Raw genomic sequence first — 24,423 nt, 5'->3', positions numbered from 1 at the left:
TGTGCTCCAGCCTCCCTCATCAGCACTAAGTCTCTCTGTGCTCCAGCCTCCCTCAGCAGCACTAAGTCTCTCTGTGCTCCAGCCTCCCTCAGCAGCACTAAGTCTCTCTGTGCTCCAGCCTCCCTCTGCAACCGTAAGTCTCTCTGTGCCCCAGCCTCCCTCAGCAGCGCTAAGTCTCTCTGTGCTCAGGCCTCCCTCAGCAGCGCTAAGTCTGACTGGGGTGTCGAGGCACACACGGATGTCAGGCTCTGGCAGGGACTCCGTGCTCCAGCCACTTTCAGCAGGCCTCAGCAGCGCAAAGTCTCTCAGGGTTGATGAGGCACACGGATGTCAGGCTGTGGCAGAAAGTGTGTAATCAAGTGACTTGGAATTTCATGAAAGTTGTGGTTCGGAACCATCAAGGTGAATGCCAAGTCAGGTTTGTTCTGTTTCTTGTTTGTTCTTGGCAAATAACAGGAATTCTGTCTTGTTTGTACACGTTGTGGAGCCCCCATGAGCAGAAACCAAGAGGTAAACTACTCTCCACCTCAGTGGGGCTTAGGTGCCCCTACACACCTCTCCCGATCCAGTATGCATCTTCGTTTCCATCTGTACAGTAAGAGGGTGGTAGAAAGAGGGGCACTAGTCAGCTCAGTCGGCAGTGGGCAATCCAAAGGCCACAGAGGTACAGGCAGGTATGGTCTGCTGAGGCCCAAGGGAGGGGTAAGCCGAGGGGTAAGGAGCTAGGAAGAGCCATTCCTCGCCTTATAAAGGCCATTAGCAGTTTATAACATCACCATTGCCCGTTAACAGCTGTTTGCTCCGAGCTGCTGTGTCCATCACCACCCCCTTTTGTACCGCTTTTGGCCGCCATAAGTGTGGCAGGGTATGCTCAGACGTGAGTCCCTTGCTCACTTTGCCACTGGATTCAAGTAAGCCGGGCTGAAGACGGCTGGAATGCCAGAAACCGGTCCTCGGAAGCTTGAATCTGATCCAGGGAAGGCATGGCTTGGCAGTTCGGGCTGGACTGTTCCCATGAGGCACAGGGTCAGACTGATTTGCATATGGCCATGTCTGAACTAGGGTGGCAGAGTGGGCTAAAGAACAGTGATGGATTAAACCCATATCTTTGACTGGGTGTGAGTGTTTGATTGATTCAGATGCTCCGTCCATCATCACCCCCTTTTGTACCGAGCTGTCGTGTCAGCAATCAGCAGAAGGCCTAACGTCAGAAAGCAACAGAGTGTGCTGACTACAGTTGCGCGCGCTGAGTTCCTCTAAAAGTCGGCCATCCCCATCCCTGTCTGGTATAAGGCCAGTTCTAAAACATTTTATTGAACAAAGTCAGTATTTTTTGATACGTATTTCACATTTACAATCATACATGCCAATGTTTTAAAAGTGGGAGTTGGAAATAAAATCGGGGACTGTATTTTCCTCATTGAGATATATTGAAGAAGAGGCAATTTTAGATATGAAACAGCTGTAATACAGTCAATATTGGCTTTAACAAATCACGAGTCTCCCCCTTGAATCAGGTCTGTTGGCATGTATGGTTAGAGCCGCTGTACTCCAGTCACAATTGGGTTACACCTACGGTTTAAAATGTCAAACAGAAGCTCAGTGGGATGTCCCACCTTCAGAGTCATGAGCTCTAGCCTTGGACGTGTCTCTCGTCCTCGATGGGGGGCGTCTTTACAGCCACTGCGCTGAGGGTGCGTGCAAGCAGGCCTAGAAGCCTCTGAGCATGGTGACCGTGGAGCTGAGCAGAGGTGTCTGTCCCATGCTCCCTGCACTGACGCCTTCTACACATGCAGCTTTCTATCCTAGGGACCTTGCCTTTTCTAGGTGGCTTTGTTCATGCTGATAGGCATTAGTTGCTGTTGAAGCACGCTGTAATAAGCCTATTCAACAGAGGACCAATCCAGTGATGCCCCACAGTGGCTCCTTTGACTGACGCATGGTAATTCCTCTAAATGCAGAGGTGAGTACATCAGTGCACCTAACCAAACTGAAAAATTGGCAGTTATGCGTATCCTACCCGGCACCGGGTGTGCCACTTGTGGTTGTCACACCAGGACTGACCCCAAAGGCGGCCGCAGGGCTGTCAGTTGTGTAGAGACAGAGTCCACATGTAGCTCACTAGAATCACCTGGCACCAGGGCTTAAGTGGGCCAGGTGCCTCTGGGTCTCAGACCCCTTAGTAATAAAAAATAGATCCCTATCTGGCCTTATGTGCATCTCCGTATTTGTAATGGCAAAAACACTGATCGAACTCTAAACAATTAATATGAAAAACGGTAGGGTAATCAATATCAGCGACTTAGTTACTGATTAAATTTCATTTGCTTTACTTATTTTTATCCTTATCCATTGTCAAAGAATATTGGCTATTTCCACAATCTTGCATTTCTGTATTTTTTCTCGTATAGCATATTAGTCTTTGTATAGTCAGGCCTGCTAAGTACCACGCATCAAAGGTTAGACTAACCCATTTTATTGTGGCGGTCCGCATTCACCGCACTAAAATGCTTAGTCACCCATTTATATTGTCCCTGACACCACCGGAGCTGAAGCACAAGATGTGATGTGTGATGTACACACAGTGCTACTACCACTATGAGCCAGCATACAGCGCCACCCTCAGTTTCACCGTTTCTTCACTAACATATACTATTGACAAATACTGAACAGAATTGGCACCAAGGTCCGGCCCCACTCAGCTCGGCGGCCTCAGGTCCCACATGACATTTAACACACTCTCTGACAACAGGCTCCAGAGAGTGTTTCTCCGTGTGAGCAACAGGCAGTGTGCCTCCCCAAGCTGAGTGATGACCTGTTTCAGGAGTGGGAACATGGCTTCTTTTATTGCGCACTGCACCATCAGTGTGTCAACAAGAACAAGGAGTCAGTGATTGGATTATTGGCCAACTGACCTGACAACTTGTTTTTAGGCACTCTGATAAATGGTGTGTTTTCAGACAGGAAGCAAATGCTTTCACTTTACAAGTAGTTAGCATGGTAGTTAGTCCATTACCTGCACTCAACTGTTCCACACTGTATGGCCTGACTGAAGTTCTTCTCTGCTCCATAAGAGCACTGTCGATCCTATGCCGTAGTTAAGTATTTCAGGAATGTCACAACTGTTATAAAGTACTTTGTAGACCAAAAGGCTGAGATTTTAGACATGTATACCGTTTTCCTGCAATTGTGATTTTAGGAAAACGGGTGAGAGGTACAGTTGTCAATATATTGATACGGTGAAAGTGAAAGAAAATGTAGCGCTTTTGGGGGATGGTGAAGGGAAGGGGATGCAAGCAAGGGCTTTTATAGGAAAGTGAAAAATGTAATGTAAATGTAAATGTGTTTCGATTTATATAGCGCACTTTAACCCAGGGGTCCCAAGGCGCTTGCTTAGGGAACCCGTCCTGGTATTCCCCTGTGAGATATCCCGGCCGGGTATCCACAAGGTGAAAGCCAGGCATCCCGCCGCGAGGGGCCGTAGTGGAGATTAAGCAAGCTATTGCCCAGAGCCGCAGAGTGTGACCCCGTGAGTCGAGTAGGCACCGGAGGGAGAATTGTCGAATCCGTGGAATTTTTTGAGCCCGAGACCCGCCGAGGCGGGGAATCGAACCCTGGTCCACGGCCGATTTCAGCTTCCGGGTCTGCCGCCTCTAACCACTGAGCCACGCTTCTCCAAAAAGTGGTGCTGAAGGAGATTAGGTTTAAAATATGCAGATGGAGGGGATGTTGAGAGAAAAGGGACGACTTTGTCTAACACAGAGTGAACATATCAGGAGTAACAGCGATAGTCTGAAGACAACTACCCATTCCACAGCCTTGGTAATGTTTAATTTACTGTCTCACCATTTCAGGATTTGAACATTTCAATATTAATTACAATAAAGTCTTAGATGTTACTCATTTATCTTAAACAGGTAACAACCATTGACAAAGCTAACAGTCCTGCCAGGTTTGTGTATGGCAGTTGAGGCATTTGATGCCTGGATGAAATGAGAGAGAGCTCAGAGAGAAGCAAAATCCAGTCTGATCTGATGGCAGAAATCACAGAAATGCAATTTACAGGGTTAAGCCACGCCCCTAATTATACAGGCCACGCCCCCTTTAAGAAACCCTCCAATGTAAAGCCCTGCGGGCCCCCTACGACTACTTTCCTGCCTGACCGGGGTGGGCGGGGGCTGCGCAGCGTTGCCACGCGGGCCTGAGACTGCCAGACCCCGCCCCCGGCTCGTGCCGTGCCTGACTGGGGTCACTCCAGTGAAGCCCGCCATCTGAAGAGGACGAATAGGACACGCGCGCACTCCACAGCCAATCGGCATTTAGGTGTTCTGGTGGGCGAACCAGGATTGGTCCGTTGGGTGACTCAATAATCCAATAGAAGAACGCCTTACGGTATAGAATACCAATACCTTTATTTCACAGAATATGTTGGGCGATGGGATTGGTCGTTTTCTGACCCGGAAAGACAACCGAAGGGACACACGGTCCGGTTCCGTTATCAGCTCGCCCATGGCGGTTGAGACTGAGAGGGGGCTGTGCTCTCGTGTTGTCCGTGTCCAGTAGCGGGCTGGGGCGGCCGCTGTCTGTCAGTGGGAGTCAATGGTAAACGTGCATTACAAGAGATATTTTACACCGTGTTCCTGGTCTCTTCCCGCGCCCCTGCACAGGCCCGTCCCTGCGGCGTGACTGTGTATACTCGGGCCGCTCCTGTGAGGCCGGGCACGGCTCGAGGGCAGCCGGGGCCCCGCACGGCACAGAGGCGGAGGCCGGTGTCGCAGTCTGCGTGTCCTCCGAGGGCCCCCTATGCTTGTGCCTCCTGGCGTGGCCTCGGGGTGCCTTCCCACAGTGGGGTGAGTCACTCGCCCCGCTGTTTTCTGTACGTTCTGTGATGTGTAGACTCGTTTGAGTGAACAGGACTACAACTCCCAGAATACAGCACAAACACCCGGACTTGATCAGCCACTCACTCCCTGTGCATGCAGCTGACCGTGTTTGGGCTGTGGCTCACCTTCTCTTTACACTTTGATAGACCCAGGGCGCAAGTAGGGGGTAGCCCATTCTTTTAGAGGCTTTGCCTGCGGTGTTGGTGGGCGGTGGTTCAGGGTAGCAGCGCCGGAATACTCGGAATAGCTGTGCGCTTTAGAAATGCATAACATAACCTAGATGGTATCTATCCACTATTTTCAAAGGGTAGATGCCCCCCCCCCCCCCCCCCCCCCCCCCGGCAAGAAGTTGGCCCCCACCGAGATAAGCCAAACTTGTCCAGGTGTGATTTTCACACACCGGGACATGTTCAGCAGCGCCTACATGTCGTCTGCTTTCAATTCCCAGCAGCACCGTGCAGCAGTGAGGGGGCTTTGTTATTTTCACCTCCAACTGGGCCACAGATAAAGGACAAAGTTAAGGGGCCATCAGGCCTTCTTTTGTTCCTATATTCTGGCAGAGCTTGGTCAGGAGCCTCACACTTCGACTCAAATGCGTGGAAACAAAGCCACGCAGCCTCTGTACATTATTGTACAAGAAGTATTATGTAAGACAGTGAGGGTAGCAAGGTGCAGAAGTCACAACCTTCATAGCTCGCTGTTCTACATTAGGAGAATTACAGTTTATGAGCTGGAAGTAATATATGGATCTCTGTTAAAAGCAGAAACCCAATTTCCTATATACATAAAATAAAAATCTGTCACCTGTATGTGTTACCTGATGTACCGTATTTTCCGGCGTATAAGACGACTTTTTAACCCCTTAAAATGTTTTCAAAAGTCGGGGGTCGTCTTATACGCCGGATACCAAATTTTCAGAGTGCAAGCAACGCTCTACCGACTATGAATTTGCCCCCACGAACCCTCCAATATGACCTGGGCTCTAACTCGCGCGTTCACACTCTCTGTGCCGTATGAGGACTTTATCCGAAGGTGTCTGCCCGCTTCACAATAGGACCGGCAATGGCACGTACATGAAGTACACGTTTACCGCTACATTACGTACCGCAATCAAAAATTGCACATGATTTCAAAATAGCGCAATGTTACTTACAGTCCCGTAGTGCTGGGAGAGGGTCTCACGGGGCATTTCGTTATTTTCTTCCTGCGGCTTGAGCCTAGAGACACAGCGGTATATGCGCTGATCTGGCGCCATAATCCTCACGTTCATCGGAAGTAGAGGAGCGTCACTAGCGCACGTCATCTACTGAGTTCATGAACATGGAAAGGGGACTTCAGAAGGTTCCAGCCGGCGGAAGTGGGGGGTCGTCTTATACGGCGAGTATAGGACGAAACCTACATTTCATGATGAAAAGTAGGGGGGTCGTCTTATACGCCGGGTCGTCCTATACGCCGGAAAATACGGTACTTTGCATTAACCCTCTGCTACTTTAATTCAAAAGTGGGAATACTCAAAACACAGATGTCTCCAGCATTAACCTCCAAGGTTATCCTACCGTTATTATTATTCCTTGCGATTAACTGGGCACAGAAAGGTCTCTGCAGTAGGTGCCTTAACTTAAAATGCAGGCGTAGGAACCAAATAAGCAGAACGGATCAACTGCCATGTTTCTCCTTGTTGCAAATTTCTTTGTGGCAGATTAAAAAAAAATGCTTTCGTTGAAGCCCATATTTTGCTTCAGGGTTGCACCAATTTTTGGGCTTCACCCCAACATAAAATCTAATTTGTTAAATCTTGTAATGTGCTCAAATGTACTCGGGATACACCAGCTATACATGTGTGAGGTCTTAATGTTTGATGTATCTTCTTGTGAGGTCAGTTCCTGCGTTGTCCTGGCAGTTTCCCCACTTCTTTTTTAAGGACTTGTTCCCTGGATAAAGCCATCAGACCTCCAATCCCCAGAGCTTGTTTTGGCTTTCCCCAGTGAGAAGCAACATTCTCGAGCTAGTATAGAGGTGTATACATTCATATTCCTATAATACAGTTTCAATTTATCTCTGTTACTAAATTAGTTTGACCACCCTGCAAAAACGTTTTTCACTTCCTTCTATCACTCCTTTATTTATCTATTTTCTTCATTTTGCTAACTATGGATGTTTAGGTTCTTGTGTTTAGCCCCAAATGTTCCCAGTTTTGTTAGCAAGTTAAGGCACACACTGATAAACTGACTTCCCTAGAAGCACACCATCTAGTGTGTAAATTAGGTTTTTGGTCCATCACAATTGCAGTGTGTTCCCTCTTCTGGTAGTTGTAGATGCATCTTTGGTCACCTTGACTGTAGACAATATGCTGCACCTATATCAGAGTGGCGATGCGAGACTGCGAAGGAAGGCAGAGTATTTGCTACTGCACCAGGAAAGGAAGGCACTATGGAGCTGCAGCAGCACCTGCGAAGAGGGCAGAATGCAGTTGTTATCGTATCTATGAAGAGAGGCGGTAAAATGTTGTTAGTCTACTTGGATTTGTTGTGGCTTTGTGACACACCTAATAAGGTTATGTTGGTATATTACCAAAATCAGGATTCAAGCCTTGGATTAATTTTCAGCTCATCCTGTGTACGGAGAGCGTGGACTTTCCAGGCTGCAAGCTGTTTGTGATACGGAAATTCTCAGAAGTTTTTTTCCATACTATATTTGTTTGTCAAGATAAGGCCTGCGTGTGTCATGATCCTGTTTTCCTCATTTCTTGGCAGGTGCTATTTGGTATGTCTGCTGGAGGACCATCGAACACAAAATCCAACGTATTGTGATGTTTAGTTTTCAGGACCAGAAATTCCAGTTTTTATTCACTTAAGCTTCATCTACACTAGCCACTTACATTTCACTTCAGTGTGGCACTTGTGCTATCGCCTGAATGTCAATATTTTAACAGATCTGCTGGACATGGCATGTGCACAGGTTCTGTTCACAAATCATTGGGGCTCTTTGCACATTATTTGGTCTGCCACAGGCAGAATTTGGGGAAGCTTTCAGGGTATGTGGGAGGTTCTTTGTTTAGTCCAAGCCCTCTGTGGGATGAGATTATTGGTGGGAGTTACTGATACCTCATGTCACTTTTGTAAGGGACTTGCTTTTCATTGCGCCACGCAAGTTTGAAGAAGCATCTCTTCAAGGGCAAGGGGACACATGGTTTCACAGGTGCCACCGTTTTTTTTTTTAATTGCTGTATTGACTTTGAGAAAAGTATTAATTTCCCCCACCCCCAATTGAGCCCTTATCGGGTGGTTTATTGTTTCGTTCGAATGAACCATAATAACTGTTGCTAGAAGTGAAGCTGTTACCAGCTACTGCATTTCGAAAAATGTACTGTTGTAATTTCCTGTTAAATGACATAGGCAAGAGGGGTCATATGATGTATTTTGCGATACATATGTTGCTATTGTAATTGCATTTATATGGCGCTTACTACACCATACTTGCGTCAAAGTGCTTTTTGGCGAGTAGCACACTACTCCGGAACCAAAAGGGATTAGTGGCAAATTAATATAGGGAGAGGGTAGAGGGTGTGGCCTTCTGGTTAGAGCAGTCGACCTCAAAGCTGGGGAACCGGGTTTGAGTTTAACAGGGGTGCTCAACATCCTGTGATCCTGGACAACTCATGTAATCTCCCTGTACCTAACAAAATGAATGTGTCTGTCTGTAATGCAACTGGTGCTCATGTAAGTGCTTCAATACCTCCGGGTAGAGTTTGCGCTATATAAAACTCTTCCCCCCCCCCCCATAAAAATTAAATTAATGTGAGCGGTGGACATGTTAATCTGTTATTTGGATTGAAAAGGATAGAAGAGGTTTGCATTTATATAGTGCTTGCTACCCCTGATGGGGTTTTGAAGCTCTTTTTGGTGGATAGCTCGCTATTTCGTAACTCAAGCAGGATTAGAGGGGAAATTGCAATAGGGAAAATGAAATTAATTTGAGTGGTGGACGTGCAAGTTTATGTGTATTGAAAAGGATAGTGGAGGGATAGAAGAGAGAAGCGTTTGCATTTACATAACGCTTTCTACCCCTGATGAGGTGTTGAAGTGCCTTTCGGCCGGTAGCAATCTACTCCGCAACCCAAAAAGGATTAGTGGTGAATTAGTATAGGGAAATATGAAATTAGTTTGAGCAGTGGACATGTTAGTCTGTTATTTAGTTTGAAAAGGATAGTGGAGGGATAGAAGAGGGAAGGATTTAGAGTTTTTCTTGTCATGTTAATTAGTCCTTTGAAGTATGAAATCATAATTTGAAGCAAGTTCTTGTGATTGGAGTATGTTGGCAAATTCGGTTTCAGAAAAACGCTTTGCACCTGTTGGAGACACTCTACCTGCTCATGGATGTCTCCGTGATCTCTTTACTGGTTCATTCCACAACATTCCCAAAGGAGTAGAATGATTCTGCTGAACTGAAAGGCTGTAGTACTGTAGAAAAGAAGTAGCCTTAAGCATTTGGTAATTACAGGAGGAGACTCCTGCTCCCTCTTATGGCCTTGTGATCGATACAGCCTGTGTCTCCTAAAGCAATCTGGAGCCCTTTTAATTGTTCCAGCCCATCTTCCTAAGCAGGCCTACAGAACTCTCCCAACTTTAGTTTCTGCAAAAGCTCCAAAAATGCTAAAATGGTAACTCCCAGTTTGGCGGAATTCCTTGAGCACCATCAGCATTCCACCCCTTTTGATTATCCATGCTGCCTACATTTCTTCCACTCCCCATTACATCTACATTGACTTTAAAGCATGGTGGTCCACCTCCTGAAACCTACGAGGCACCTTTCATGTGCTTAGAGACTAGTAGGGCAGAGGTCTCTGGAAGAGTTAGATAGTACTCTTGCAAATGGGCACTTTTTTTTTTTTTTTTTTTTTTACATTAGTTTCTTTACAGATGTTTTAATTTTGCCTTACCTGGAGCTTAACATGTTATCACTTCTTCTACCAGGATAAAACTTGTTTTTTTTGTCTGTATTTTCTTTAGAGACCCGTGATTTTCAATGGACTCTGAGGCCGGCAGTAGCTTGCGACCCGTAAAAGGTCAAGTTGACAGCTCAGGGAAAGTATCCAGCCAGACTAAAACACACTTTAAGGTGTCTCGCTTCATCATGGAAGCAGGTAGGTAATACAAAAGTAGGGGGTTGGTGTTTGCATTGTGTGCTCTCCCCGATAAAGGGTATGCAAAATTTCCTTGGAATGCATAATGCACAGTACCAGCACACGTTTTTGCAAAGTTATTTTACTGTGTTAAGTGCAAAGTCATTTACAGTAAATTATTGGCAAACCTGATTGATGCTAATCACTATGGCAACAGCTAAGGTCAATGCGGGGATACATTCTCATTCTGTGGGATAGTATATCTTAAAGTTAAATTGATTTTGAGTATCAAAATATTAGATACCATTTTGATTCAGGTTTTTTTTTATCCACATTACGAATATTCTGTTTTAAAAGGAGTTGTAGGCTGTGCTTGTTAACTTTATAAAAGCCACTGACTCTCAAACATGCCTGAAAACCTTTATATCCATTATCACAAAGGGGAGTGAGAGCTAGTTAAACCAGTTGCACTCGCTATCGACACACACATACCCCCCCCCTTCTCTCTGATTTTTCAAGGAGACTGTAAAAAATGGGATCCCCTCTGTATTAGGATGTTGTATTTTACCTCTCCTGTATCCCAAGGACTTGGGATAACCAAAGATATTGGAGTAGACGCTTCACTCACTTATCGTGACATGCTTCATCATCAGTGCCTATCCACACCCTGGTAAGAGGGTACCATCAGGGTGGACTCAACCATAGATGGAATGTTATGTTATGTTAATTTCGATTTATATAGCGCCAAATCACCGACAGGTCTCTTGGCGCTTGCTTTGGGAACCCGTCCTGGCTTTCCCTGCGAGATAACCCCCTTCTGGGCATCCCCAAGGTGAAGACCAGGCATCCCATCGCGGTGTGGCAGTAGTGGAGATTAAGCAAGCTATTGCCCAGAGTTGCAGAGTGTGAACCCATGATTCGAGTAGGCACCGAGGCGAGAATTATCGAGTCCGTGGACATTTGAGCTCAAGACCCTGCCGCGTCGGGAATTGAACCCTGGTCCCGGGTCTGACCTCTGCATCAGGGTCTGCCTCCTCTAACCAGTGATTAAATTTTCACAAAAACAAATACAAATATAGACTCCAATCAATGCTATATTGACTAGTGTTTTCAGTACCCAGCCGGGCCTGAAATTTTATTTTCAAATATAAACAAGTTTAAAAGACCATCAGAGAGGTCTAATGCGAAAGTTGGTAGGGTACAAGCCTGTACCTATCCAGAAGTACACTCAAAAATTCAAGGGTAGGGAAGAAAGCAAGGAGAAGAGGGTAAAGAATATCAGGCAAAAAGAACATGGGAGCCAATTGTCCCTTGCATCAATGGCATATTCGCAAAGCAAGTTCAGACAACCAATTCATGTAACAGTGTCAACGCAATGGGAAAGTTACAGAATTGGGAAGTTGTCGACGGCGTTTCGATCCCCGGCTCCTAGTGAACTGGGATCATCATCAGGACATACACAATGTATTGCCTGTATGTGCTTTTTTTAAAAAGAGAAACTCCGTAAAAAACAAGTCCGTTTGCAACTGATGATATTGATGCTAACGGACTACCTAAAGGACGAGGTAATTCCTGTAGGATTACAAGTCCGCAACGTACCAGGGATTTTCACAGATAACCCGAAGTATATAACTAGTTTCAGCTACATAGGAACCACCTGTTCACGTCATTGGCTTGCACTAGGGATTGATACCGCCGTTGAGACACTGAAATCACTTGAAACCGAGATCTCGGATATTCTAAAGCAGATCCAAGACTCAGGCACCACTGAAGATAGTAAGAAACTCCTAGAACAGGTTGATAAAACCATTGCAGAGTATCAGAGAATAGAACAAAATAAAAAATCAAACAAAATCAAAAAAGATATAAAATCGTATAATATAGAAGTGACATACCCTTACCTACAAAAGGACTTCTATACAAACCGGTCGTACTCTAACCCTCAACAATACAGGCCCTGGGGTAGGTACAATAGACGGAGAAATTTGGTAGGTTTCTCAGAAACCTCAGCGGAATCTTCCGATAATTCGGACGCAGGAGAAGGCAGCAGTACATCCCGACGGGGCGGGTCACATCAGACCGGTGGCACAAATCCTTTTTTACAGAGAGGCCAACAAGGCACACCACAAAGAGGAAAAGTCAAGAAACCCCAGAGATGGGTCAACCCACCGGGGGAACGTCGGACGAGGAACAATTTCTATCAGTGGTAGATTCTTCATCCGCAAACACAGAAACAATCCCAATTTTTAACATCTCCAATTACTCCTTAGGAGAGGATGAACTTTCCCTTCTCAAAAAAGGACTTACTTTTGTGCCTACTACCCCTCCCAACTATTTGGAACTGCAAACCGAATTAATGAGGTTCTTTAGACGGATTCGGCTAAAGGCATTCTTTCAACTACATCCCAGTCAAGAGAGTAATGCCGTAACACCTTTCCGGCCACCCTCGACCTTTTCTCCCACCTCAGGGATGATTCCACCCGAGATAATCACCTTCGAGAAGTTGGTATTGAAAGATCTTTCTATACTACAAAACACTCATGGCTTCATCCCATATAATATCACGTTAAAAGAAAAACAGGCCATTACCACACTCAAAACAAATAACTCTTTGATCATCAAGAGTGCAGATAAGGGGGGTGGAATCGTTCTCCAAGATCTTGACTCTTACACTTCAGAAATACAAAGACAGTTAGACAATAGGGAACATTAATAAAGGCTAGCGTCTAATCCTACAAAGGAAATAGAGGAATTGATAAAGAAAATCACCACGGACGCATTGACTGAAGGGTTCTTATCTAAAAAAGAGTATAACTACTTAAATATCAAAAGCCCCAGAACACCAGTGATATACACTCTTCCGAAAATCCATAAGAGTCTTACTGCACCGCCTGGACGCCCAATTGTTTCAGCCTACGGGTCTATCCTAGAGCCGTTGGGAGCCTTCATTGACTTCTTCATAAAGGAGTTTGTCCCTTCCACCCCCTGTTATGTTAGAGACTCCATGTCCATGATTTCACTGGTTGAGAATTTACCTTTTGACCCAGTAACAGACACTCTTTGCACCATGGACGTGGAGTCCCTTTATACAAATATTCCCCAGATAGCGGCCCTTAAGGTGATTAAAAAAACTCTGGACACACGCCCACGCCCTCACGCAATACCTACATCATTCATTTTACAGCTACTTGAAATCTGTCTGACGAGAAACTTTTTTACCTTTAATGGCCTTTTTTATCAGCAGATTAAGGGCACCAGTATGGGGGCAATTTTTGCTCCTAACTTGGCTATACTTTTCATGAATGAGATTGAAAAGGAGGTAATACTCTCGCCATCTAATCCCTTCCACTCAGGAATTGGACTATGGCGTAGATACATTGACGACATCTTCATGATTTGGAGATGCGAAGTCAGTGATCTACGCCATTTCCAACACTGGATGGACAATAATTGTTGTGGCCTTCACTTCACCCTCACATCAGATAAAACCTCTATTGACTTCCTGGACCTTTCCATCTTCCACCAGGAAGGAGTTCTTCTGACACGTCTATTTAGAAAAACTACAGAGCGCAATACACTATTAGACTATTCTAGCAACCATCCCAGAGCCTTGCGGGATTCACTACCATTCTCTCAGTTCCTTCGTATTAGGAGAAATTGCTCGTGCAGGCAGGACTACTTTAAAGAAAGTGCCATTTTAGCAGACAAACTTAAAAACAGGGGCTATCCTAGACGTATTGTCAAAAATGCACTTAAAAGAGCATGGTACAGACCTAGAGAAACTTTGCTGACACCAACTCAAAAAACCCCACAGGAAAGAATAGCTTGTGTTACCACTTTCTCCCCGGTGTCGAACAAAATGAGAAAAATGATACTCCGCCACTGGTCTGTCATTAATGCAGGCGTACTAGAAATGGAGCGCCCTTTATTTGCTTTCAAAAAAAGCAAAAATTTGAAGGACCATTTAGTCCGAGCCGCATTGCCAAGCCCTAGTCAACCCTCCACACTTGAAACTGTATGGGGTCTGTCCCCCGTTGTAGGACATGTGAAATGTGGCAATTGCAGTGTGTGTGACATAACTATTGAAGGTAAAACCAGAGTATTTAATAACATCACCTTTACTAGTTCCTCACTGTCAAATTGTAACACCTGCAATGTGATATATTTGGTTCAATGTCCATGTATGAAAATGTATGTGGGTCAAACTTCACAGAAGGTGAAAACAAGGATCTGCCAGCACAAGAGCCGCATTCGCTGCCAGACCCAGAATGCCCCGCTTGTGGAACATTTCATCAGTGCCAAGCACACAGAAAATGACTTAAAATGGACTGTGTTGAAGGCATTAAAGTTGCCACCCAGAGGAGGATGCATGGCTCAACTTCTCAATAAGGAGGAACTAAAATGCATTATATTGCTGGACACTATACAGAATGGTCTCAATCGGACCGAGGACTGGGCAGGATTGCTGTGAATTGTCAGATGCTGACCTGAGAGACTGCTTAAAACAACAAAATTGGACCACTAGTCAATTCTGTCTGTTGTTCGAATGTATAAGTTGTTCCAATATAATGTCTGCCGCTGCCAGTCTTCGAATTCCAATATCAATATGGACAGAGACTGAATTTTTGTGAGGGAAACGCCATGTAATGTTTGTCAAATGTTATTTTTCTATTAAGTAAATCAGAGTGTATTAATGAATTGCCTGGGAAGAGCACAATCACTCGGTTTGCCTAATCGACACCACTCTAAGATGGCCACCACTGGGACACTCTCCCCGCCCCCTGTCACTCCCACATCGATTTTCATTATTTCACGCGCCTTGGGATTGAGCTCACTTCCGCATTATCGGGAACCGGCGGACTGCCACCGTGCACACCGCCCGGACTTCACTCGGATCGCGAGTGAGGAGCACTGACTCCGCGCTAAGGTAAGGGTTCCCGGCCCACCCGTCTCCCTCTCTGCCACGGGCCCGAGTGCCTTCTTTCTTAAATCCGGTTCATTTCTTAAATCCGGTTCATTGCTGTTTACTTTCAGACCCTGGAACTTAAAGTATATACTTTCAAGCGGTCTGGATATAATATACTGGCCCGTGATTCTTGTATCCTTCCAAGCGGGATATTACCAGATGCTGGATAGGAACTTATGGATACTACCCAAAACCTATCGGAATAGGACATCGAGGTAACGTCCTGTTCCCCTGCCACAATTTACCAGCGCATGATAATAGCACTTGATACTTATTTGATTCCCTCTCCCTTAGGCACCAGCCCTCCACCCTACCATCTCTCCTAGACTCACAGGAGAATCGTGAAGATCGCTTAAAAAAAAAAAGGTGTGCAATTCCCCTTTTATTACTGTATTTCATTAGGCACATAGAGAATCCCGTCACGCTACGCATGATTACGTCGTAGTCACCATAACGGTAACCATAGGTTGATACACAATACTTTGGCCACAGCTCTAAGTGTCGGGAATTTTTTTTAAGCGCACCGGGCTGCCTGCCCGTAAAAGTATGAATTTCACATGAGCCACCACCACTGCGCCTCTCTCGAATGCGACACAAGTAGCCACAACCACAATAGCGTCTAAAGGCTCACGGTGCAACAATACGATTCGGCCTCAGTTTAAACTGTTCTCACCATTCCGTATAGCATGAGTTTGGAACACTGGAAGACTTTTGAATGAAGTCAACATGATCACAATGGCATGATATAAGTGAATACTGTGTGCATTATACCTGTAATTAGTGCCATATTTAAACGTATTTCTTTCTTTTCCCCTTTTTTCTCCCATCTTTGAAAAATGTTATTTCCAACAGGTTTTTTTAAAAAAAAGCACATACAGGCAATACATTGTTTATGTCCTGATGATGATCCCAGTTCACTAGGAGCCGGGGATCGAAACGCCGTCGACAACTTCCCAATTCTGTAACTTTCCCATTGCGTTGACACTGTTACATGAATTGGTTGTCTGAACTTGCTTTGCGAATATGCCATTGATGCAAGGGACAATTGGCTCCCATGTTCTTTTTGCCTGATATTCTTTACCCTCTTCTCCTTGCTTTCTTCCCTACCCTTGAATTCTTTTTGAGTGTACTTCTGGATAGGTACAGGCTTGTACCCTACCAACTTTCGCATTAGACCTCTCTGATGGTCTTTTAAACTTGTTTATATTTGAAAATAAAATTTCAGGCCCGGCTGGGTACTGAAAACACTAGTCAATATAGCACTGATTGGAGTCTATATTTGTATTTGTTTTTGTGAAAATTTAATCCTATGGACCACTGTTTCTCATAATAATTGACTGCCCAAGGTCCCTAGGCACTGATTGGGTCCCCCTTGTTTTTGAAAAATATCCTCTAACCAGTGAGCCACACTTCTAGAAGTTCTTAGATAAAGCCAAGCTGGATAAGCAGGGTTCCAGAAGAGTGCTCTATTAAAAATACCTCCAGGTATACCCAAATATTTGTTTACAGTAAATGATTGGCAAATCACTTAAATAAAAACAGTTTTTGTACCACAGCAAGAAGTAAAAGCGCATTCATACGCAAAATATTAACCAGTGGCATGCAACCTATTTCTCCTGGTCTAAAATGTAAGACCATTAGATTTCCTTATAAGCCCTACTATGAATAAGAACTTGCTTACAGCGAAAACAGTATAAATGGATGTCACTCTTCAGGATTCATAGTGCCTCCAGATGCTATCATACTTGCACAGTGGATGTATCCATTTCCCTCTAGGCTTTGTGTATGTTGGACAGAAGAATCGCACATGATGTATAGTTTCAGTTGCTGACAGAGACATATTATGTCTAAAGGTACTCGGGTCATCTGCTCCTATTAAAGCTTGTAACATCCCCCAGTTAATCCACTATTGTTGCCCTGCATTGTATTGCACGTCATTGCTAATGGTCTAAACCTTTTTTTGATGACTTAGGGTTCAGCAAAAAAAAAAAGTTTCCCCTTCTCAACGAGGCATGGTAGTACTATAATGCATGATGTCTACATCTCCCCAATCACAATCAACGTATCCCACCACCTACAATACAGCTGTGGTAACACTGCTATGCATATGGTTGATCTCTGCTTGTAGTGGGACTATGTGGCCTAGACTAGTTATCAGCAACTCCTTATCTGCCTGCGGATCTATGCCTGCAGAGTAAGGGCTGACTCCGAAGCTCAGAGGTGGCTACCCAGTCATTTTTGCATAGTTAGGACTAGTAAATGTTGAGGACCCTCCATACGGCTCAAGGTATAAAAGACAATAAAGATTTTTTTCCCATTTTTAAACAGCTGTGTTACATTCCTGATCTTTTCGTGACGCCACTGAGAAGTATTCATTTGATCTCACTCTACATTTTATGTGGGCATACGTTTTTGAACTCGCTTTTATGACTGTTTGGGGCAATTATTTTAGTGTGCCTGCACAAGTCCATGTAAACATTTCATGTCACTCTCTCCATATTGGAAGAACTGGACAACACTGCCATTGAATGATTTTTAAAAAATGTTAATATAAAAATTACTCTTGCATACATTTTCTCTTCAGATTTTATGTTACTCGGGTACTAAACCGGGTACCAATAGTCAGCTCTGATATCAAGTTAGATAGCTTTGTTTTTAGGTTTCGCCTGTACAAACAGCTTATTATTAATCACATAGGCAAAACCAAATGCATTTACCAATGCTTGTTAGGAATGTTTCCACTAGATCAAACCTTCCTATTTCTATCATAAAGAAACAATGTACTGTGTCAAATTGGTTTTCTATGTCAAGCAAAACCAAGGTATTTGCTAGCAGTCTCCGAACACATTTTTCAACGAAGTGAGCCGCCCACATAATAAAGTGTAATGTCTGTTTTCAAGAATGCCAGTGTGATCCTCCTGCATCAAATCTTGGGGTAGAGTAGTCCCCGAGAATCTAGTACCGTCATATATAGTTTGTCCCTGTTCAGGTTGACTCTGGGCCTCATGCCGGTGATGATCCTTGAAAGCTTGGGAAGGAGATTCCCCTTCTGCCATTGCTGGTGTTGCTCTGCCGATGTTCACCAGAGCCAAGATGGGTACAATGCTCGTAACCAATGCCCTTTAGAACTCTCATATGATGCCATCAGGGCTAGAAGCTTGGAACAATTTAGTCGACTTAATAGCTGCCGGACCTCCGCTTCCATTGTAGCAGCTGCTAGAGCTGTTCAGTGATCTGTGCACTTGTCACGTTACCTAGTACTGTGTGGCCCTGTTATAAGCCCTGAATGGGTCCTCCTTTTCGCTGCCTCCGTACTTGACATGACCCTGCTTTTTTACTCTGCTCTTCTGTTACCTAAAGATGGAGTTGGAGCTCATGGCTAGCGTAATGATGAGGCTTTCTTTACACGCCAGCAGTGCTCTTTCTGTTGCATGTTGTGAAGCTGGGTACGCAGTCATTGGCTTGCATAGAGACAGCTATTTCTTTAGACATGCTCTGCGGTCTGCTTTTCACAGGAGTGAAGGCAGGAATGAAGGCAATACGATGCATACTGGTGAGATTGTCTTTGGACTTTATGTGCACGTTTTCTTGTCTAGGAGTGAAGCTGGGTATGCAGTCCATCCCCGTCGCAACGGCCTGCACCATTTACCACAAGTTCTTCTGCGAGACTAGCCTGGACACGTACGATCCTTACCTGGTGGCGATGTCTGCCATCTACCTGGCAGGCAAAGTAGAGGAGCAGCATCTCCGGACACGGGACATTATCAATGTGACCCACAGGTATGATTACAAAAAAATCTCCCCCCTCCCTGACACCCCAGCCACCACCCTAGGCCCCGCTCTCCCTCCCAAAACTAGCCTGGCTGTTCACCTCCTTGATTCGCAGTATTTGGTTTTCCATCAGCAGATGCACACACCTAGCGTTAAGAAGCAGTTTCTCACCTATAACCTTGTTCTGTACCACTAAATCATCTAAAATATGCCAGTCCTAGCTTTGTTGGAATGTGAAAAATACTGAGCAAACAAATGATGGACGGAATACTGAACAAATCAAGCATTCACCCCCAGTCAAGAGAGCTGGGTTAATTCCATTGTTCTTTTGCTCACCATGCCACTCCAGTTCAGACCCAGCCATATGCAAATCAGTCTTGACCCTGCTCCAGTGGAAACAGTCCAGCCCGAACTGCCAGGCCAGTACTGCCTTCATTTGTTTTCACAGCATTTTTAGAGAATAAATGGTGACACAACCCGTACAATCTTGGTTTCATATTAGAGGGTTTGCACAGCGCTGTTCCTGTAAAATGCACTTCTGTGGACCCTTGTCAGACCATCGTCTGAGGTGGGCGGAACGTATTGGAGGAGTAATTGACAACGCGTTGGATAGGAATTGTTCTTCTGAGGAAACTGCAGCGTAGGACATGGGCCCTGGAGCCACACATCCTATGCGTTGGTCCTGATGTTCCACCCTGTAGACTAGTGATGTGCAGGGACCTATGGCTGACACTTAAAAAGGAAGAAGGCTCCAATCACAGACAGGTTCACAGATGCTTATATCCTCCAAGACTCCGAATACAGTAAGATGCGCCTTCATTTTAAGGGTAATCTACAGCCAACCTGCTACGAATCCCATTCACACGTTAGCGAGAATCGTCACATTTTTGATTTGGAGTCCTCTCATTTCTCCCATCTTGCTCTTCCCAGGCACCTGAATCCTGGCAGTGACCCCCTGGAACTGGACGTCCACTTCTGGGAGATGAGAGACAGTGTTGTGCAGTGCGAGATGCTGATGCTGCGCCTTCTTAACTTCAAAGTGTCCTTCCAACACCCTCACAAAGTAAGTTATGTCGTCCTTGTGCTTTTGGGGTTTTATTTTTTAGGGCGAAACCACTGTGCCTTCTTTTGCTAGACGTCACATCCTGTAAGAGGACAGGAAGGAAATGACTGATAGCAAACAAGGCAGGAGTCCTGAAGCATGCAGCGCGCAGTACTACCAAACGTTGAGGTGTCCTTCTAGCCTGCATGTCTGGGATTGTACTGTCCTTGCTGTGCTGTGGCTTTTCGTGCAGGCTGCACCGCCCTCCCCATCCAGGCTTTGAGTTGAAATGCCTTGAGGCTAGTAAAGGGCTCAAAGTGCCTCGCTGCATTGTTCCTCCTGCTTTACTTCAGCAGCCCGTTTCCTTGCACCAGTTGTGACTTCCAGCTGCTGGTGACAAGTTCTTGTCTGCTGCACCGCCTCAGTCGGAGAGAAGGACTGGTGGCACACTCATGCCTTGAGCAGACCGTGTGGTTTTTTTCATCGGGTTAACAAAAGAACATGTATAACCAGTGTTCAGTTTTAGTTGCCAGCATCAGGTCGTTTCCTACTAAAGTGAGGCGGCCACGAAGCAGGCTATTCGAGTATTTTGTGTGACGGGCAGATCTTGCAGCCTTTAAACAATGTTTGCAGGTAAAAGGTGACAGATGGCCGAAGCACCTAACTCGAGTCTGTCTCCTCATAGGATGTAATCTAATTCCAGAAGGGAACACATCTTTTACACAGCGAGGTCTTGACGAGGTGGTCGTTTAGCGAAGCCATGCCTGTGTTTTTTTCTTTTCTTAGTATCTCCTGCATTACCTTGTGTCGCTGAAGAACTGGATGAATCGTCATTGCTGGGACCGGACGCCCATCGCCCAGGCTGCGTGGGCCCTGCTGCGGGATAGCTACCACCAGGACATATGCCTTCGATACGAGGCACAGCACATCGCGGTGGCCGTCCTGCACTTTGCCCTACAGTGCTATGGTGTGGAGGTGCCGGCAGATGTGGAGACTGAGAAGCAGTGGTGGCAGGTGACGCTTTCTTCTCCCTACACTGTCTGATGATTCATATGCGTCACATTCAGGGATACCATTTCTGTATTTTAAAAAAAAAGTGCCAGAGGTCTCGCCAGGAGGCCACTTTAGCTTGCACCAGGCATTGCCTGTGCCATGCTGCCAGTGATAGTAACAGCACAACGCCTAACCATCACACTCCTACAAGTGTGACAGTTGCGGACTGTTTCAGGCCTCCACAGCTATAAGAATGGATTTGGCAGCAGGTAATAGTGATTGTTTATATATATATTGAATTAATAATTACCGGTTGTTGTGGTCATCCCTAAATTAGCGAGACAGCACCACCTTGTGAAGGACTGTCACAAGCGCCGGTGTTGACAATTAAGTGGTGGTGCCAAGCACCGGAAACAACCAGCTCAAATTAAGTACCGCATGAGACCCACAGGAAGCCTTGCTTTTTTTTTGCGAGACTGTTTTTGAGGATTTTTGTTCCCCTGAAACCAGTATTATGTCTAATATTCTCAGTCATGTATGTATTTGTTCATTTTTTAAATCCCAAGGCTCATCTAGCGGCATCTTAACACCGAGAATCAGTACTAACTGTTACAGGTGGAGTCTGGTGTGAATATAGCCTTTTGTTAATCAGTTTTTTGCGAACCTTAAAAAGATGCTGTTGAGCCAGGCTCATCTGGATTTTTTTTAAAGCTGGGACAGATAGAATGGCTTAGGATCATGACCATCATTTTTAAGATGGAACAGATCATTGAAAATAATTAGAGCTCCCACTTTTATGGTATTTAATTTTTTCATATTTAATTTTTTGCTAATATTATCTGTATTATCCACATTTATTTTGGTGTTTGTGAAAAAAACAAATCTAAAACTTGTATATTTCCACATTTATTTAACCAATAAACATACACTTACTTACACGTTTCAGTGATATGCACCCCCATTTCCATCCCGCTGTGTGCTACGTGGAGAGCTCTCGGGCCAGCCACATTTTGTTTTTCAATTTCCACATGTATTATGCTGCAATTTCACTTCTCTTTTTCTCACTCTTCTTCTTACCCGTCTGCAGGTTTTTAGTGAAAATCTTACCAAGCCAGTGCTTCAAAGTATTATTTCAGAACTGTTACAGATTTACACATTGGACACCGAGATCTCCTAGGTGTTGCGGCCAAAGTCTTCTGCCAGAGGAGAGCATGTCTGGCCAAGGATTCAGGAGCTGTCATTCAATCCATTGAATGGTTTGTGGTACAAGAGGGCAGAACTTCAACACTGGTAGAGCTCTGTCCCGTCCACGTTGCTCGTCCTTTCATCGAGGATGTCCTATCCTGTGCTGGCACCTACGGGACAGACTTTGCTTTCTGTTGTTGCATTTGGTAGCTGAGGCCCAAGCGTGGGAGTTCGCTACAAGGAAGCAGATTGCAACTCTCAGAACCACGGTTGGATGGGTGCAGCTTCTAAAGGAGTTGGTATCGCTGTGTGCCAAAGAGAATATTTTATCTGGATCTCCAAGAACGATTGTCCAGATTATTCCTGCTGCTGGGGAACTCTACATGGCATTCCTCCAAAGTACTAGTGTTTGTCAATGAACAGAAATGGCAACAGGTGCTTTGGCGGGGGCTTTTAGAAAGGCCATGTAGTGTCCCTTCTGAGCTCATCTGCTGACATGCAGGCTTGTTGTCAGTTTTGCTAGTTCATTTCTCTTGAGTTTCTCACCTCCTGATATGATCTCTTTATTCTTCCTTCCCACCACATTCACTTCCTTAAATGTCTGTCGTTCTTTTTTGTGTCTCAAACTAACCTGTCTATAGTACTTTGTATGGCAACTGATCACATCTACATTTCCTTTCACTCTGCATTCTTGTTCAGTTTCACCCCCATTTAGAACGGCAAGATGGCTCCACGTCATATTTTCAGACCCAAGTTTTCAGTGAACAAATCGCCACATTTTGGATGTGTTAGTCTAGTGTCGGTTCAGCTGAACTAATTGGACTCTCATCTAATGACATTGATTTGTAAATAGAAAGCCTTGAAATGTGGTGTCCTGGTACCTTGTGTTCTGGATAACCTATTCTAGAACTCTTCGACCAGCTATCATACATCGTGGCAGGTGGTTGACATTTCTTCGCCCACTGACTTTTGAGGGGCTGCTGCTATCGCTGTCTGTTATTTACCCATTTATTAAACTTCCTTCTGTGCTGCTTAGGCAATCACTTGAAACAAAAATGTGATTTCAAACCTTACTTGAAGGAGCCAATGGGAAGCTGCCAAAGAACCTTCTGTGGTGCTGTTTAATGTTATTACCACCTCTTACTTCATAAAGAGTTATTGAAGGACTTCGGAGCTCTGGAACATCTGGTGAACCTGTGTCTTTCAGCACCTGCCATTCCGCAGAGTAGTGGAGTAGTGGGAACATATCTTGACTACAGGGTTGGGAGCCTGACACAAACTTGTTGTTCTTAAATGTGAATTAAAATTATTTAACATCAGTGAGCTAGATTGGGTGTTTTACTTTTAATAGTGTATTAATGTTTAAATGTTTTACAAATAGCCCCCAACATTGGACATTTGTGCCTACATCTGACTTATTCCCACCATGACTGGAATTTTTGTTAGATGTCACAGAAACAGGTATGTTTTCCTATTCCTATCAGTACTTGGTCCAGTTAAAGCCTTCCTGGATTGGCCTAGCTCCTGGGGCCTCTTATAGTCAGGTTGCACTCCTGGGAGTGGGAGTCTTACAGCAGAAGAGGCAGCGCGGTGGGATGTTTGTGTGCTTGTCATTGACAGTGACGCGGGTACTGCTTTCTTATTGTCAGTTATGATGACCAAGACAAATCCTCGATTGCCTGGTGTAATTGGACTTTCTGAATGGCAATTTACTTCAACTTGAACTAAAGTGTTTGTACTTGCATCTAGTCAACCGTGCATTGGGTCCTTGTGGTCAGCAAACAGGCACATCCTTCCAGGGCATTGGATTGATAGATTTCCATGCCTGGTTGTTTGAGATTTGTGATTTGTAGTAGTGCATTGTTGAAACGTATCTAGTGTTTCCAACAGTACAAAAACAGTTTAACCCCAGTTCAACCATAGGCAGAGAATCAAACCGCTGGAGAACAAAATAATTTAAGATTTGTTGAACTACATCTTGAAACTAAATCGAGAATAATCAGTGTCGCATTCCACACAAATGCCAAGTAGTCTGTTCCAAAGCCCTTTGCAATCGCTTAAGTTAGTTACCTGGTAGCATTCTGTAGAGTGCGCAGCTATTGTTTCGTTTTTCACTTGAATGAGCCATTTTCCCAACCATGCTGTTCTGGAACTCTATAAGATTCTATCACATGGAGTCGCCCATTTGCGAGTAAGTCACTGCACACTGCATCTTCTGTACTTGATTCCAAGATCGTTCTAAGACAGAGCCCCTACGTCCCATGCTCTCTCCACACTTTGTGGTCGAGATATTCTGGGGTAAGGGGCATGGTAGGTTACTGTAGGAAAAGACAGTGTCTAGGTCACAAAATGTGGCACAGTCACACCTTGTTTCTCTCGTATGGGATTTCCATGTATAGTCGTAGGCATTGAATAGTCCTGCCTGCCTACGGGGACCCGAGCACTATTTCCAATATATCGT

At 44.9% G+C, this 24,423-nt stretch overlaps 1 protein-coding gene across 2 annotated transcripts; it reads left to right on the top strand.

Moving 5' to 3' along the window:
- The first annotated feature begins 4,425 nt into the window (after positions 1 to 4,425).
- Positions 4,426 to 23,287, top strand: CCNQ (cyclin Q). Of its 2 annotated transcripts, none has more exons than XM_086940212.1 (6): positions 4,426 to 4,602; positions 9,893 to 10,026; positions 18,568 to 18,751; positions 19,673 to 19,805; positions 20,571 to 20,798; positions 21,865 to 23,287. In XM_086940212.1, exons 2-6 carry the CDS (start codon positions 9,909 to 9,911, stop codon positions 21,952 to 21,954), a joined length of 753 nt encoding a protein of 250 aa, XP_086796338.1. In that variant the 5' UTR covers positions 4,426 to 4,602; positions 9,893 to 9,908; the 3' UTR covers positions 21,955 to 23,287. The 2 variants fall into 2 exon arrangements, with proteins under 2 accessions (XP_086796338.1, XP_086796339.1); XM_086940213.1 differs by lacking the exon at positions 4,426 to 4,602 and adding an exon at positions 4,755 to 4,850.
- The last annotated feature ends 1,136 nt before the right edge of the window (positions 23,288 to 24,423 follow it).

Source organism: Lissotriton vulgaris, chromosome 10, assembly GCF_964263255.1.
Source record: "Lissotriton vulgaris chromosome 10, aLisVul1.2, whole genome shotgun sequence".
In the NCBI taxonomy this organism is placed as follows: Eukaryota; Metazoa; Chordata; class Amphibia; order Caudata; family Salamandridae; genus Lissotriton; species Lissotriton vulgaris.
The sequence above is the reverse complement of the archived record's forward strand: the minus strand, read 5'-3'. Positions and strand labels throughout refer to the sequence as shown.